Consider the following 19,169-nt stretch of genomic DNA (forward strand, 5'->3'; position numbering starts at 1 on the left):
AAAAATTAATTTATTATCGTAATATGCTATTATGCTATTTTATTATTATATGTTCGAATTATTATTTATAAGCCATTGATTATGTTATAAAAAATACAACAGAAGTTATATTTTCAATAATAGAATAATAAAATCATATTTATAATAGAATAATAAAAAATTCTATTGAATTCCATTTATTATATGATTTGAATTATTAATATTATAAATATTAATTCGAACTTAATGTAAAAAATAATATGGCAATCAAAATTATATGTGCATAATTTTTAAAATTTATCTCTTGAAAACTCTGAAAGGACAAAAAAATCAACCACAACTAAATTTTTTTACGTAAGAAATTATATAATCAATTATGTTTTATTCTATATATACGATTTTTGTTTTACTCTATATATGTTTATATGTATATATTTAATTTTGCTCTATAATATAATATTTCACATACAGAAAAATTATAATATAATTTTTAAGGATATTTTATTATTTCATTATTATTAGAATATTATTATTATTTCATATTTTTGATAAAAATAAAAGGATAATTGGAATATTAGGATAATACATTTCTATTAACCCTTTGCTGCATGTTTTATTATTTTTTATGAATCTAAATTTAAATATACATAGATCTTCATACTTCATATTATGTTATTTTAATTAATATATATTAGACACAACAATTTTTTTAATTTTATAATAATGAAAATAATTTTATCTTATTTTGTATACATATATTTTTAATTTATTAATAAATTATTTTATTTATTTATAATTATATAATATAAGATATTATAAACATAATATTAATATCCTATATATATTAAATATGTATAGTACATTATATTTTTCAAAATAATTCCCTTTACAATTTAAAAAATTACATGCATTGAAAGAGTTAATATATGTTATTTTTAAAAATATCCTAGATATATATATATATATAGAATAAAAAATTAATGTAACAGATAATTGTTATTAATCATCATATAATAAAGTGTTATAAAGAAACTAAAATTTTGAACTTACAGTATTTTCTGAAAAGAACAAAAAAAATCTAATCAAATATAGATCCTGAAATCAATTATATTAATAAATAATATAAAGATTTATTTTCACAATTATAGTTGTAAAAGTAATATAATGTTATACACTTTATTGATAATAATGTTATATTATATGCTCTAATATTATATCTTCAAACCAATTCTATTTCTCAATATATTGCTGAAAAGCTTTCATCAAACATTTTTAAGCCTTTAACATAATATTAAGATAATTGATTTTAGATTTGTTAATAGATACAATTAGAAAAACATTTTTCAGTCAATATTATAGCAAAACACATAGTTATATAGATCTTTTTTTATAACAACATATATATTCTAACTTTTTGATCGTACAATTTTATTGCCGTTCTCTTATTTAAATTAGAAAAAAAGAAAGAAAACAAAATTAATATAGAAATAAAAATATTGATAATTTCAAACAAGAACATGTATCTTTTTTTTTTAAACATATACTTTCACAAAATAAATAAATGTTTATATAGTATTCAGAACATAATATTATAAATACATATTTTAATAAGATATTTATTATTTAGTGCAATATTAAATCTAAGTATAATATATAATTATGATTATTTTTTTTACTTATTAATTAAATAAAATAAAAATTTAGAAAATTTCATATAAGCATTATATATTTAATAAAGTTAATAACTTATTGAAATAACGATATTTTAATTTGATAGAATAATTTAAAAAGTAAAATAATTGTAATTGGAATATTTCTTAAATGCATCATATATAAAATTTAGAAATATACTCTAATAGAATTTTATAATGGAAACTTTATAAAGTAAATATAAAAATTAAAGGAAGTAGATTAAAAATTGGAAATTAGTAATGTGATGATTATGATATTATTATACATATGGCAGTATTGTAATAATATGCCAAAATCAAAAAATTGTGTATAATATTTTAATCATCACATTATATTTTTTATTATATCGTTAATATGTTTGATTCGCAAAATATTAACTATTAATACTTTATAATTTACAACGAAATTTCTTCGTTTTTTTATAAATATATTTTGATAAAAAATAATTTGATTTAATTTTCCAATTTAATTAAAATGAAATTATTAAAAATATTTATGAATATTATAAAATAAAAAAAATTAAAAATCTTTAATCTTTTCTGATTAAAAATCAAACCAGAAAAGATCTTTACCAAATAAAAATTGATAATATTAGGGACATGTTATATTTTCTCATGTTATATTAAAATCTATTTAAAAATTTTTAATATCACTTGTACTTTTAAAAAATATATTGATAGAAAGTAAATTTACTATTGATAATTAATCATATTTATATAAGTTATCTTTTATAAATAAACAAAGTTTTGTAGAAAGGCGTTTGCATAAATGTACCTAAATATTAAACTACAAGGCGCATTGAGGCTTAGTACGATTTTTCTAAATGGATGACTAGAGCACACATTTTAATTATATGTTATCTAATCTGTTCTAAAATCTATGACTGTTTCAAATGTGCTATTTTTTTTTTTTTTTTCTGTTGAGCATTATAAATTGCGGTGTGAAAGACCAATAGTTTTTCAAAAATTGTATTGTATGCAAGATGATGTTTGTACTGTTAAATAAAAATAGGTTTTTTGGCTATTAAATAATCAAAAGTGACCAGAATTATAGTTATAAATCATTAATCTCATTACTTATTAAAATCTATCTTTCAAAAAAAAAAAAATTTTTTTTCTTAAACTATATGAACTATGTAAATAAAATTATACTAAGGAAATATAGTTTTTGAACATGGATTTAGTTGATTTCTATAATGTTTTGCCAAGAAAGCTGCAATCACCTGAAAAAGAAAAAATAATTTGAAATATTCCATATTAATTCTTAAATTTAATAAAACTGGTATATATATTGAATTACATAAATATGATATGATGTCTGTTATATATAAAATCTGATTAATATAAATTATTTTAAAAATCAATATGTAAAATAAAAAATCGCAAAATGAGACCCACCATTTATTAGGAGGATCATATGAGGTGACAGAGGACATAGCGATGATATTAGACTAGAGGAAAGCACTAGGATTAGCTCGTGGATCTTTCTGATTCCTGTATCGCACGGTCAACCAAACACCAACAAACTGTAACGGGTACACAGGTTAACATTTACTAAATAAATTACTACTTATTTTAACAAAATGAAATTATTCACAAATGGTAATGCTTTTAAGCATTATGTAAATTTTCACATTGCACTTTATGCAAGAACATATATTAAACACATAAATACAATACAATAAAATAATTATAAATACTTACTTCAGTAAAACTGAAAAACAATCCTATGCTGCCACATAGCTTAAAAGCATAATCAATTGTGGATTGTAATTTTTGCATACAAGATGGACATTCACAATCAATATCTGTAGGATATTGACAAGAACAGAGTTTCTGAAATTAAAACAGAATTTTATATTAAATATAAGTTATATATGATTAATATAATTAACTTTACTTAAATTATATTTACATTTTTACATGATAATGAATCTGAATTATTCATTATAAATGTGCTATCAGTACCATTGAATCCACAACAATTAAAAGTTTCCTCAACTTTTGTTCTTAATTCTGGTGCATGTTTCCAACCCTAAAAATAATAAAATAATTAATTATATAATATTTCTTCAATTCTTAATGATAATAATATAATAAAATATATATATTACCTGTTCTGCTAATTGTTCTTGTTGTTTGGCATTGACAGCAAGACAAGCACAAGCAATACTGAATTGAATCAGGAATAACAGAAATAAAATCAACATATACTGTAAACATTATTAAGGATTATATTCAAAATATATAATATAAAATGTTAATTATATAATATCTTTTTTTAAATAAACTATATATGTCTTTATTTATATAAACTATTTCATATATTTGTTAGAGTAACTTATTTTCTTTACAATGTTTAAAAAAACTTAACAAGAAGAAAGAAAGAATTAACATAATTTATTTCTTAAGAAATAATTTTATATACATTTTTTATTTCTTATTATCATTAAAATCATACTAATTTAAATTATTGTTTAATTATAAAATCTTATGTATAATTATGATTTCTTTTATTTGCTTATCATTTTCTTTATACTAAGAAAATTCATATAAAAAATATTTGTTATGCATTGAAAAATTTTAAAAGAAAGATTGAACCATTATTATAATATAAAAATTTTTTTTATAAATCAATTTAAATTTTATTTTATATATTATTATCTATTATATATCATGAAAAAATTAACATTTATAAAGTTTGTTATATATTAATTATATATAAATTAAATTACATATTATATATACTAAATTATATATTAATGAACAAAGATTCGTATATCTCTTATATATAATAAATAGATTATCGTTTTTAATTTTTGATAATATTTCTGATTTCCAAAATTTTCTTATTGATTTTATGTCTTAATAATGATAAAAAGAAATTAAAATATTTGATTAAATATAATTATATTTAATATTTGTAAAAGGATACAAAGAATAATAGAACTTGATGATGTTTAACAGCACCAATCAGACCAATTATAGAAATTAGAATCAAAATAACACCACATGCTAAAATACCTCCAATAATAGGAAGATTTGTAACTAATGCTGAAGCTCTTCCATAAACAGCCACACCAATTAAAATAAATGCAACAACCTAAAATGTTAATATTAAAATAATTTTTAAATTTAAAAATGTATTTGAAACAATTAAAATATTATTTATAAATTCATATTATATTAATAATAAATGCATTTATTTTTATGATTATATCACTTTATACATGAATTACATGAATTATTAAATTAAGTACTAATATATATAAATAATAATATTAAAGTATTTATTTTTCCATAAAAAAATTCTTTCTAAAATATTTCTATATTTTTTTTTAATTATGAAAATATAACTTCTTAAATATCGATAAGATAAATTATTAGATTTTATAAATATACGAAATTGAAAATAAAATACGATTAAAATAATGTATTTGTTCAAATTTTATAGTCTTATTTTTGCTTACGATATAAAGAATATTTAATGCCGTCAATGCGTTTTTAGAACACGTAAAACCACCGCACATCTTCGTATACGGTCTTTATTCTCTTTAGCACCCGCGAGAGTTCGTTGAGATATTATTATAAATCCGTATTCCAAGAATTTTAATACTTTAATAACACAAATTAATAAGAAAAACGCATATGAGTTAACTGCTATAAAAACAAATGTCTTGATATTCCTTCACTGAGGACAGACAACTTACGACTGCTCGCACTGCAAGGGCTCGAATTATTGAAAGTTCGAGTTCGATCTCTCGAAACTTTGGCGTCAAGCGCGAAATTTTAGAAGTAAATCTTTCGTGTGCAATGAATATAGTTATATATTTAAATATAAATTATAACATATATTAATTTAGATAAATTTATCTTTTTAACATAATAATTTCTATAATTTTTTCGTAATTTTTAAATAATGAAATAATTTTATATTACAATACATAATTATATAAATAATAATTAGAATTATAATTTAAATATTTTAAATATCGTGAATATTAGTAACTTAATAATTTATATAAATATGTTTGTTTTTATTAAATTTTATTTTAATTAATTTTATTAAACATTAAAATTCAAGAATTTTAAAAGTAAGAATTTCTTTATGTTTCTTATTTTATATCTACGACGAAATATAAGTATCATAAATATATCATGATAACATCTGCAAAGATTAAATATTCTTCACACAGAATTTAAATTAAATATCAGAGATAACGTATTACATACGTATTATACATAAATATTAATGTTTATAATTAGAAAAATAAATTTATGAAATATATTGCTATAAATCATTATCCTATATTATTTTAAAAGAAAATAAATTTAATTTAATGAATTTTCTTATATTAAATAAAAATAACTTTCTCTGATATGACATTTTTTTAAGTATTATATCATAAAAAATTATATTCTCTGTTCAACAAGATTTAGACGATATCTGTCAAAACAAAAATTATCTTTGTAAGATTTAAAAAAAAAAATACTTCGAGTCTGATTTCATTTTTCCCATTGTAATCTTTTTCTTTTTCAATGAGTCAACTTCCTTTAATAACTTGTGTGACTTTCATTTTTATTAATATGTATTCTACTTTTTGATTGCAAATAAAATTTAAATTTAATTATTTCAAGAAGCAATATAATTTATTTATAAATTCTTTTCCATTATCACATTATTAATCCTATTATTAAATCTCTATATATTTAAATTTTTTAATATTAATTTTTGATTAATAATATTAATAAATCAAATTATTTTGATATTGTACAATTTTAAATTAAATGCAATAGATAATAGTTAATCATTCAACATTATTTTCTATATTGTTTTGAATTATTTTTATATGACACGGTATATTTAAATTGTATTTAAATCAAAATTGTATCTAAATCAAATGTTTGAAACAAGTTCTGTAAATTTTGATAACTACTACATTCATTATCAATCTTCTTTGATATTCTATTATCAAAGAATCCTATTTAAAGTCCTATGTTTGTAATCATGATGTTTGTGTCTAATAAGTGTCTTGTAGACTTTGATTTGTAAATTTAATTATTTATTTTTATTAATCATTAATAAGATAATCATATTTGTAAGCGTCTTTTCTAATGTTTTCTTTGTGATATTTTGAACAGTATTATGTTATATTTTCATTTACGTGAAATTTATATAAAAATACATTTTTATCGAAAAAAATACAAATGTCAATAATATTAATAAATAGAAATAGATTTTTATTTGTTAACAATTATTTGTTAACAAAATTAGAAAAATAACTGATTACATGTTTTTTATAATTCATTTATTATCTTGTTAATTTTTGAAATATTAATTAAATATTTTAAAATATTTTAAATACATTATTTTATTATCTTATTTATTATGAAGTATATTTATATTTTTGCCATTATATTAAGTTTAAATTAAATATGCGAATAAATCTCTTCAGATTTATAAATTAATATTTTTTCAAGTGACACATTAAAATTTCATGATTTCAAAGTACCGTACGTATATCATAGATATCTTCATCAATGCAGAGTTAGTAGAACATAAGAACGGTCAATGATTAAAGTAGAACGTTGTATATTAAACATTTCATTTCACCTGAATATTTTTTAGCAACGTTTTTATTTTAGTTTTGTTCAAAAAAATGTACGATTATTTTATAGTTTTTATACGAAGAATATTAAATAATATTATAAATAATTTTATCAAAATAAATATTAATTAAATTAAAAAAGAAATATTTTATATAATTTTTTAATACAAATTTTTGTTTTGTTAAGAAGAATAACAAAATGATTAATTTATCGAGATAAGAAATCTATAGAAGCTGCATATATTGAAATTACTTATATATATTGAAATTATATTATATATTATATATATTTTTTATTAATTATATTATATATATTATATATATTTTTTCAAATTTTTTTTTAAAAATAAAATATTATGTTATTTAGCACATTATTATAAAAAATAATCTATATTTTCGAATAATTTTTATATATAGTATATATTTTTATATTTTATATATATTATATGTAGTATATATATAGTATGTATAGAAAAATTTGTTTTTATAAATTTTTTATTTTTATATAAAAAAAATCTTCTACTAAAATTTAACATTTTAAGAAATAATCACAAACAATATTTTATTTTTTATTTATATTTTATTAAATATAAGTGAAGAAATAAACACTTGAAATGTGTTCTCAAACTATTTTCTTTTATGAATCTTCTTCTTTTTTATTTTTTCTTAAATTTATATTTTTTTTTTTATTTTTGTGTCTTAGTAGATTTCCCTAGTTGCAAAATGGAGGTGTGCACGAGATTCGATTGTGATAAGACAATCACTGATAAACCAACATACCTATAAAATGTAGTACATCGTGATTACACTTTTATTCTGTTTATAATGTTTTAAAGAGGTACGAAGAACGCAGCACAAAACCTTTCGTTTTTCCTGGTGGCTTGATTGTGTTTCATCATTATCTCTGTAAATATTACAAATATTTTTATTGTTACACTATTCTATTTGATTTTATATATTTTCATTATTGATAATTTTGAAAATATTTTCATTATATAAATTATTTTTTATATGAAATATATATATATTTATTTAATGTAAATTAATTATTATTTAAAAAAAAATTAAAAGTATACTATTGATTGCAATATAAAATTAATCATAAAATTATATTAATACTATTTTTATGTTATCTAAATGCTATTTTTTAAAAAATATAATTTAAAAATATTCAAATTTAAAAAAATGCATACCAAATTAATTTACATTCTTTAGCTTTTTAAATCATTTAATGAATTATAATATATAAAATTAAATTTGATACGAAACGATATGTAAATTTGATACGAAAAATTTAAAAAATACTATTTTAAATTATTTTTATAATTTAAATTTAAATTATTAATAAAAGATTTGAAAATAATATAATAAAAAATACAGACTATGAAAAAAACAATATAATAAAAGATATAGACTATGATAAAAATTTAATATGCACTTTTTTTGTATAATATGAAAATATGATATATTAAATTAATAATATTTTTAAATTTTTTAACTGTATCTGAGTATAATAAATTCTTGAAAATAAGTTATAATAATTTTGCACAATATTTTATTTATTATATTTATTGTAACATGTATATATAATATAAAATAATATTCAAGAAATTTTTATATGATAAAATGTATTTATTATTAAAAATATTACTTTATTATTTAGAAAATTTTAATCGAAAAATATTTAAAAATTTATGAATAAATTCATGAATTCTAATTTTTATTATTTTAAATTATTTTGTCTAATATATCGCATAAATTATTTTATAACTATAAAATATTAAAAATAGTAAAAATATTAATATTTTTAAATTATTTATATATTTATAATATTATCTATCTACACGATTTTATAAAATATCATTAAATTTCATTAAATATTATAGTCTGTAAAAGAAGAAATAAGAAGGATGAACAAATCGCGCATTAAATGGTGGCCGCAATACTTAGCAGCGATTACAGGTAATTTTAAATTATTATTAAAAAAAAGAAAAATTTTTTATTTTAAAATTTATTTAATACACATGAAATTTTATTGCCAAAATAATAATTGCTCAATTATCATTCTGAATAAGATTATATATATTATTAATTATTAGTTTAATTGTTCATTGAACGTTGAAATATGTAAATATATTATGAATTTTAATAAATATCAATTTTAAGATATATTTTTTAATACAAAAAAATCGAATACTACATATAAAAGATGAATAAAAAATTTATTTTATTTTCTTTTTAAGATAAATAAAAAATAATAATTTATTTTCTTTTTAAGATAAATAAAAAATAATAATTTTAAATAAGAATAAATAACAAATAAATTCGATATTTAAGATATTAATAATCTGATAATATTAATATATCTGATTTTAGAGACCAAAAAATCATATAATATATATGATATAATATAATAATAAACAAAAATTTAATTAAACAAATAGTTGAAAATTATTAGATTAATAAGTAATTGAAATTAAATAAAGTGAGATAATGACAGGAAAACATGATAAAATTTCATTCTATCTATGTTTATATTTTTTTCAATATGACTGAAAGTATATATTCAATATTGACTGAATATTTTACAGTGATATTCCTTTTAGTTTTAAAAGTGATTCAATTCCTCTTCTGCGGAAATTCGTCACGAAATTGAGTCATTTTTAGTAACTCAATAAAAGAAGAAACATTGTTTCCATCTGACAACTAACCTGGTTTTCAGTTCAATTTCAATGCTGTAGATATTGTTTTATTACATGTTTATTCACACATTTAATATTGAACATATTTCTTTCTTTTTTAGCCACTTTATGTTTAGCAGCAGCTGGTACTCAGATAGGATGGACATCACCGATATTGCCAAAATTAAAGTCTCCAGACTCTCGTATACCACTAACCTCGGATGATGCTTCATGGATTGCTTCATTCTCTCTCCTCGGCTCGATACCTAGCATTATCCTCTCAGGTTTCATCGTAGATCGACTTGGTCGTAAAACAAGCCTCCTGATAGCTGGAATACCACATATAATTTCTTGGATTTTAATCATCGTGGCTTGGAATCCTTACGTTCTCTATTTATCGAGATTCATAGGTGGCATTGGACTTGGTATAAGTTATGTTATTTGCCCAATGTATATCGGTGAGATCGCCGACAAGGAGATTAGAGGATCTTTAGGTTCTTTTATCAAGCTTATGGTAACTTTTGGCGAATTGTACGCTCACGCGATTGGTCCATTTGTGTCGTACGAATGTTTGGCTTACAGCTGTGCAGTAATTCCTATAATCTTTCTTTTAACATTCGGTTGGATGCCAGAATCTCCTTATTATTTATTAATGAAGAATTGCGAGGATAAAGCGATAAATAGTTTAAAACGGCTTAAAAGATATGCGACGGAAGATCAATTGGAAGAAGATATGGAGCAAATGCAGAAAACTATGATCAAGGATCTCAGTGATAGAAGATATATTTGGGATCTATTCAACACTAAAGGTAACAGAAGAGCTATGTTAATTAGTTTCGGTCTTCAGTTAATCTTGCAATTCAGCGGTTTGGCTGCCATAGAATCTTATACTCAAGAAATTCTTGAAGAGGGTGATACGAATTTATCAGCTGCAGTAGCAGTGATCATTTTAAGTGTTCTTCAGTTGGTAGCAGGTGTTGGTGCCGCAGCTCTGGTGGACAAATTAGGAAGAAGACCGTTGCTTCTTATTAGTACATTTCTTGGTGGATTGTCTTTAACTGTTGCTGGAGCATTTTATCTTGTTAAACTTTACATGCTGGTAGACATAACTGGTTTTGGTTGGGTTCTTTATGCCTCTATTATATTTTACGAATTAATTATTGCATTAGGTTTGAATCCATTAGCCTATATGATGCTCGGAGAATTATTTCCAACTAACGTTAAAGGAGCTGCTGTATCTGCAGCAAATTTGTGGGCTTCTTTATTAGCATTCTTTGTTTCGAAAATGTATCAAGTTATTTCCGATTTTTACGGTGTTTATACTTCTTTCGGTTGGTTTGCGATCAGTTGTTTTCTTGGAATTATTTTTATATTCTTTATGGTCCCAGAAACAAAAGGGAAAACTTTGTTAGAGATACAAGAAGAATTGAATTGTAAACGAAAACAAGAGCGGAAAATAAACAGGAATAAACAAGAAGCCCACGTAAGTACGATAGGTTAAGTCAGATACAGGATGGAACGGTAGTTTAATTTGCATTGATAAATTAATTGATGATGATTAATAAGATTCATTATTATTTGATTCATCATGATCTGTTGAAAATTATTTTGAGATTAAGATTGAATAAGCTTTCAGTATATTATTTAACACTAGAATTATCGAGAAAGAGTTTTAAATTTTGCAAAATGTATAGTTTAGTAAAAATGTACAGGTTTTTAACAAAATTTATATTTTCATATTATAATCATCTATTTATATAATATGATTTTTTTAATTAATTATAATCATCTGTTTATAATATATTTAAATATATATAAATTGATGATTCTAGTGTTAAAGATAATATTTTTATTCAAAATTTACATTTTCAAATACAAATCATATTTTCAAATACAAAATCAAATATATAAAATAATAAAAGAGATAAAAGAGATTTGTTAATTTTTATTATTTCAAGATACAGAAAATGTTAATCTACATTTTTATCAATAATACATAATCGAAATCTTATCAAATTTTAAAAATAGTTAAAATTTAAAACAATGTTAAAATTAAAATAGTTAAAACAATGAACTATCGTTCCAATAAAAATTAAGAATCTCTTAAACATTGTTTTCAAAATATGTCTCAAGCGTTTTCGATGTTAAACTTGAATTTTAAAATTTAATTCGAACAAAATATTGCTAAATTTCAATAAAAAGAATTCTATGAATCGTTTTCTATCAAAATTTTATTTTTTTGAAAAAATTTCGACTAAAAAGTCATTGTTAATATGAAATTTTATAATATTATATGTATTAATTTATTATATATATATTATTATTATTATATATATTAATTTTATGTTAAGTTTGTTTAAATATTAAAAAATTTTTTATTTATTCAAATCAAAGAACAATTATAAAAAATGAAAATTCGAAAATTGTGACAAGATTAACACCGGAACGTTAAATTTTCTGAAAAAATTATATTTTTTATATTTTATTTTCTTTTTTCTTGTTATTGTAATCTAGAATATAATATTTTGTTTCCTAAGAGAGGGCCCTTATATTCCAAAGGAACTTGCTTCGATGAAATATCAAGATCGTTGAAAAAGATACTTGATTAAGATTTCATCATTGATCAAAGAAAGCAAATTGGTAATTTCTTTAATAAATCACTTACATAAAAGCAAACATTAATAGATCAAATAACTGTATAAAAAAATCATACGTCATAAAAACAAAGAAAAAGAGGAAAATATGATAAGTATGACTTAAAGACTTTGTACACATTTATTTTTTTTATCATGTTCATATACAATTTACATGAACATTTATCAGTATTTTCGACGACTGATTATTTACATAAATCGTAGGAATTTTACGATGAAATCTTAATCAAGATAACCGGAGCAATTTCAATGAAGAAGTATAATACAAAAATTTTTATGTTAATTTCTGGAAATTAATTTGAAAATTCGAACAAATTTCTAGAAATTGTATTGTATTATGAATGCGTTATTTAGGGTTCTAATTGTGTAAAGAGCAAACTCGCATGACCATCTTTTCTTTCCCTTTTAGGCAGGGTTAAACGTTGAGACTGATAGATTTTAAATTAATCGTAAGCGTATTTTTATTCATCGCCAAATGATATCACATTATAATAAAAAATTGACTTATTGCAATGAAGGATTTATTTAAATTTTTGCGATATTATTCAATCTGTAGATTACTATTATATATAAAATTATATATACACGGTGTTAATATATTTGTGAAACATCTTTGAAAAATCGATTCTAGAAATCTTATTAAGTTATAAGCAACTTAACTTTGTGTTAGATAAAATTAAATGCAAAGTAAGACATTATTTCTGTTACATCATTAGCTTATTTTGCCTTTGTTTTGCTTCATTTAATAAAAACTTCAATCATTTATAATTTAATAAGTAAGCCTCAATTGATATTTTTGTATATAATACCAATTTTTATATTTACCACTTGGAATTGTCTTTTTTGTATCGTAAAAATATTTTAACTATATAAATATTCTCCTCCTTATATTATATATATAATATATAATATTATATTATATATATATTATATATATATGAAAAACATTTAACAAAATTATTTCCAATATTTATTTTATAATTTCATACTTTTAAACTACAAAGTTTTTTATACAAAATGTCTCATTTTAATAATTTTCTTATATTATTTTGTTTTATTTTCTTGTATTTATGTATTAATATTTCATCTATGTATTAGAGTATTTAAAGTATTGGAGTAATCTACAGATTAAGTATATATTTAATAAATATTTTGAAATGTTCCTTGTGATTAATTTGGCGATTAGGACCATCTTTTATCCCTTTCAGGCAGGGTTCAAGATAAATAATATAATGGTTACGATTAAACATTATCAAAGCGCGCCGCGTATTATCGCAAATATAAAGAACCATGCGCAGTAAATGGCCCTGATACGAGATGGATTTAGATTGAGCACCGTAGCATGACTAACTTTATTTATCCCTTTTAGGCAGGGTGAAACATATTACTATAAGAATAGCTTCGGCGCAGAATATAATCGGCCCGATTATAATTATATATTTCTTATTATTAACATCGCTAATGAACAGCTGATGTTTTATATATTTCGTTGAATATGGAAGATGTGGTTTTATGGAAAATAACGATTATGTAATTGAATTGATTAATACTTGTTAAATATATTCATTAATCGATTCATTAAAAATTGAAATAATGTAACCACATGTTATGCAGGGTGTCTTGAAAGGAAACCTAATACAGTAAATCCCTATATCTTATTATTGATGTATGTAGTTATTGATTGTAGTGCAAAAAATGGATAATTTCTATTTCTATTTTTCATTCATCAGAAAATTATTAAAATTTTGTTAAAATTACAATATTGAAAATTTTTATTAATATAAAATATTAAAAGATTTTTAAGAGAAGAATTAATCAAAGAAAATTTTTTTTAAATAAATAAAAAACATTTGCTATTATCTAAGGGTTTTACTGTAATTTTAGATACTATCAACTTGTTTGCCAAATCATTTGAATGAATATTATCATATATATTATAAATTTTAATTCATTCATTATTGACACCTTGTATATGATCGATTAAGTATTAATAAAAATTAATACTTATCGATGTACACAACGAATTTATATAATATGATGAAGCTTAATGTACTTATTGTAAAATGGTTTTACTCTTATTCTAAAATAAGTATTATCCCTATGTTTACGCAATTGCAATTACGACTCTCTACAAGTCCCTTTAAGGCAGGGTGTAAGACTCGAAATGTATAATTTCATATAAATTTCTACAATGTAGACGTTTGCAATTTACGTTAACAATAAATATTATTGATTCAATGCAATTTGGATTTCATATTTATTTTATTTTTAATTATCTTTTTTATTTGTATTTTTAAATGTAATTATGATTTTTTTTCAATTTTTCACTTATATCACATTCATCTAACCGATAATAATTAAGCTACTTAAATAACCTATTTTATCTAAATTATTTAACAATTAATAATAACAATAAAATTGATAAAAAATTTCATTGATATTAATTGATATATAATTGATATATAATGATATATAATTTATAATATAATAGGAATATAATAATAGGAATATAATAGGAATATAATAATTAGGAAAAAAAATTATTGCTTATTGAAAATTAAATTTTAAAAAGATAGAATCTAAGAAGAGATAACACATAGGACTTTTTTTTTTTAATTTTAAAATTAAAAATTTTTGGCCATCCATCAAAAATTTTTAATCAATTTTATGATTTTAAGAGATAATATATAATAATAATTTAAGAGGAAATGATATGAAAATTATTCAAGAAATTTTATGAACAGAAATTTATGTTTTTTTATTATTATATTTAAATTTGTATTAATAATATATATTATTTGTATTATTTAATATATTTAAAAAAATGTAGTTTGGAAAATTATTTTGATATTTCTAAAAATAAAAATATTAATCATATATTTATCATTAAAATACTTATCTCTTATAAGTTTAAATATTTATCTCTTAATTTTGTAAAAAATAAAGGGAGATTCTATCTCTGTTATATTTCTCATTAGTATTTAATCATTAGTGCCATCTTTTTGGAATGTGCTCAAACTTATACAGCTTAAATATCTTTTGCTATTAACTCCATCTGTTCAAAAAATATTGAACTTCTTATAGTTGCCAACAATAGAATAAATAAAATCGACATATATTTTTCTTTAAATAGATTCTTATAATTTAATTCTTACTTAACATCTGTGATTTGATGTCTCTAATATTCCAGATTTTATATTATTAATGCGTTATGTGTTAGACAATAAATTATTTTATTGTCGGTAACTGTATAAAGAACTTTAATATTTTTTCAGTAGATGGAGCCACTAATTTAAATCTATTAATCTTATGGATAACAGGATATTAGTTTGATTTTTCAAAGAAATAACGCAAGTAGTTAATTGTAATTTAAGATAAAAATAGAGCATTTTTTTATTCAATACAAAATTAAATTATTTATAATTTAAAAAATTATAATTATAATTAAATTATAATTTAATTATAATTATAATTATTTATATTATATATTTATAATTATTATAATTTTAAATTATAATTTAAAAAATAAGCATCAACAAACATTTTTGCATATCAATTTTTGTGTTTGTTTTAGTTTTTACATTCATTTTAAATTTTATATTTTGTTTATATTTTTTTATATATAAATATTCAATATATATGAATATCCTTATCTATCTATCTATCTAATAAAAATGTAATAGAAATATATAAAAATATAAATTAAAACAAAAAATAATAAGATGCAATAAAAATCCAAATATGGACAACTAGTATGTATATTTTTTGCATTATAATAACCATTATACATAAATGTTATTACAATATAGAAACATAAACCTTAATATTTCATCCATTAACATTTTACAACATCGTCAGTATGATACATATCTCAATTTCGAGATTATTATTATGTTTTCCTAAGATAAATCTCTTTGCTTATGCCTTGTAAATACTCGTTAACCTATTCGGATTCGAGTGAAGGTTGTTCAAGAAAACGTTTACATCTCATTGAATAAAATAATCTCTTGTTGCACGTGATAGCAACGGACAAAATTCAAATTCGTATCTTTTAATTAAATCGTTACAATTCGTTACTTCATCATTAAAGACTTCCATTCCATCGAAATCCATTTTCAATATTTTATTGGAAAATGTATAATGTGCTGCTCTAGCATACGGTAATTAGAGTTCTATAGTTTTCAATAATCTAACTTCGAAAAAGAACGATCGCGAGGTTATTACAATCTTTGTTACTCGATGCTGGTTACTTACTTTCTAAATAAATATTTTTTTTATCATCTTTATAGCAAATCTTCGAACTTTTGAACTAACAAACTTTCGAGAAAAATTTATTTAAATAACAATATTAAACAATATTAAATCTCATGATCATTTTATTATTTTTTACAATTTATTTTTTTTTTCATTTCTCAATGAAATTTGGTATAAAAATTTTCGAGAAAATTATTTAAATAATATTAATAATATCAATAATGATATAATATAACGAATCCTGGATTATTTAATTATTTTTCAAAATTTATTTCTCTTATTTCTCGAAATTTTTGGCGCCTCTTTTATTAACTTTTTTTTTTTTATAATTTTGAAGTATATAGGAAGTATTTTAGGGATGATAACTCTTATTACTGTTAATAGATCGACCATCCAAAAGATTGAAAACCAACAGATTTAAATACAATAATTACATAATGTATCAAAATTCCTTTAAAAAAAAATTTTATATTTCTATTATAAATAATTACATACATAATAAAGAAATAATTTGTTTCCTTTTATATGTTATTTTTGTTTTTTTTTTTTATGTTTAAAGGAAGACACAAGCAGGAATGAAACGTGAAAAAAAAAATGAATTTACCTCACAATTTAGAAATCCTAGAAATAATTCTCGCATCACATTCTTCGTATATACTTAATTTTTCTTTTCTTTTCTTTTTTTTTTCTTTTTTTTTTTTTTCTGCAACACGATATATGTATAAAGCATTCTGAGCGACATATCGACGTATTTACGTCTTTTCTTTTTTGTATGTTTATTATTACACAAAAATATGCACACACAATCTAGTACACGCTGATTGTCGAAGGAAAAAGTAACAATTTTATGCAACTTTTCATTTCTTATTCATCCCTTACACATCTTTTAATACGGTAAGAATACTCATTTTGGCACACAGACTATTACAACGGTATAATTGTCTTTTTGTGAATTTCCTTTGGTGACGTAGAAACAGAGTGTATTCTAATATTTTCTTATTCTTATTTAATCATCGAAATTTTTTTGTTATAGCGTTATAACAGGGTAATAAGATGTAAAATTTTTTGATTAACGATCAGAAAATTGAAATTTAATTTGATCAATAAATTTGTGAATTTGTTGCAAATAATTTAAAAATTGTTATTTTTATTAGTTTACTATTACTAGTTTTATAAACTTTTGTACAATCGTTTTTTTTGGTAATTTAATTGTCGTTTGAAAAGAAATAATTTTTGTATTTTAATAATTACTTGAATAAAAAAAATTCAAATAGATTTGGGAAAATTGAGAAATAATTATTATTATTTTGTAAGAATTCTTTCCCTAATTTGCATATTTATGAAAATCATTTTATTCATATAAAATATAAAGAATTAATTTATGAAATAAGATTAAGGAAAGAATTTAAAATGATTGATATGATGAAGTTTTGAAAGATCAAAACCCTTGTGTTATCATAAAAATTAATTTCAGAGAAATTGAAAATTTCCAAAATTCTTTTCACTATTAAAAAATACTTATATAATTTTGGTTATTTTGATTCCATTTTATTATGCAACAATTGATTATTACTATAAAAACAATCAGATAAAAAGTTTATAATTTTTAAAAATTTCGTAATTTTTTATAATTTTCAATTTCATTCTATTTTTTTTTTTTTTTTTTTTTAATTTATTCCATGTAATATCATTGGATCCATTTAAATATGAGCGAAATTTCATTTTTGGAAATTTAATTATCGTCGAAGAGATAACTTTTTAATTAGTTTAAAGAATTTAAATAAAATAATTAATCGTGAGTAATACGAGCCCTAAATTTTCTTATAATTTTTGAAAGAAGAAATTTTACAAAATGGACCCAAAATATTAAGATTGTATCAAGAGTTAATCATATCAATAAGCAACAATTTTAATTTATCCTTTTTTTAAAAAAAATTCGTCGAAAGAAATGAAGTTTTTGAAGAGAAAAACTTTCAACGTTTCTTTAATTTTCATATAATTCGAATGAAATCTAAAAATCGAGATATTCGTTAGTTTCGAAATTTTTAGATTGAAATTTAATTTATTATCGTGTAAATATGCATGTATTTTATTAACAAATTACGTTGCTACGTCACCATATTTAATCCTTCGCATTGAAAATGTATTATAGAATGTTACAAAAGAAGAAATCAAAGATTTAAAGGAGTCATAATATTCAATAGAAGAAATAAAAAAAAAGTGTTTATTCAACATAGCTTCTGAAATCAATACTTTTTATTATAAAATGTATTTCGTCTTTTTATAGAAATAATTTATGGC

At 20.3% G+C, this 19,169-nt stretch overlaps 2 protein-coding genes across 3 annotated transcripts; one reads left to right on the forward strand and one right to left on the reverse strand.

Moving 5' to 3' along the window:
* Positions 1-2,300: 2,300 nt before the first annotated feature.
* LOC122715644 (tetraspanin-13) lies at positions 2,301-5,407 on the reverse strand. 2 transcript variants are annotated; one of them, XR_006346874.1, is made up of 7 exons: positions 5,141-5,404; positions 4,606-4,773; positions 3,785-3,883; positions 3,586-3,705; positions 3,375-3,506; positions 3,069-3,196; positions 2,752-2,893 (listed from the first exon to the last, which is right to left on the reverse strand). XR_006346874.1 is itself a non-coding variant. In XM_043937985.1 (6 exons), the coding sequence occupies exons 1-6, from the start codon at positions 5,198-5,200 to the stop codon at positions 2,822-2,824; spliced, it is 651 nt and encodes a 216-aa protein (XP_043793920.1). In that variant the 5' UTR covers positions 5,201-5,407; the 3' UTR covers positions 2,301-2,821. The 2 variants fall into 2 exon arrangements, 1 of the variants encoding a protein (XP_043793920.1); XM_043937985.1 differs by lacking the exon at positions 3,069-3,196 and having other exon boundaries at positions 2,301-2,893; positions 5,141-5,407.
* Positions 5,408-8,118: 2,711 nt separating this feature from the next.
* Positions 8,119-11,653, forward strand: LOC122715621 (facilitated trehalose transporter Tret1-2 homolog). The gene is made up of 3 exons (XM_043937941.1): positions 8,119-8,185; positions 9,166-9,241; positions 10,083-11,653. Exons 2-3 carry the CDS (start codon positions 9,190-9,192, stop codon positions 11,459-11,461), a joined length of 1,431 nt encoding a protein of 476 aa, XP_043793876.1. The 5' UTR covers positions 8,119-8,185; positions 9,166-9,189; the 3' UTR covers positions 11,462-11,653.
* The last annotated feature ends 7,516 nt before the right edge of the window (positions 11,654-19,169 follow it).

The sequence above is a fragment of the Apis laboriosa genome, unplaced genomic scaffold, assembly GCF_014066325.1.
Source record: "Apis laboriosa isolate Shangri-la unplaced genomic scaffold, ASM1406632v1 scaffold39_cov144, whole genome shotgun sequence".
NCBI lineage: Eukaryota > Metazoa > Arthropoda > Insecta > Hymenoptera > Apidae > Apis > Apis laboriosa.

What these genes read in the sequence shown, in the direction of transcription:
- LOC122715644 (XM_043937985.1), bottom strand. Translation starts at nt 5,200, where the DNA reads ATGTGCGGTGGTTTTACGTGTTCTAAAAACGCATTGACGGCATTAAAT. An exon ending in CATTAAATATTCTTTATATC is followed by an intron (nt 4,774 to 5,140) that starts GTAAGCAAAAAT and finishes TTAACATTTTAG; the next exon opens with GTTGTTGCATTTATTTTAAT. An exon ending in ATTCATTATCATGTAAAAAT is followed by an intron (nt 3,507 to 3,585) that starts GTAAATATAATT and finishes TTTTAATTTCAG; the next exon opens with AAACTCTGTTCTTGTCAATA.
- LOC122715621 (XM_043937941.1), top strand. Translation starts at nt 9,190, where the DNA reads ATGAACAAATCGCGCATTAAATGGTGGCCGCAATACTTAGCAGCGATT. An exon ending in ATACTTAGCAGCGATTACAG is followed by an intron (nt 9,242 to 10,082) that starts GTAATTTTAAAT and finishes TTTCTTTTTTAG; the next exon opens with CCACTTTATGTTTAGCAGCA.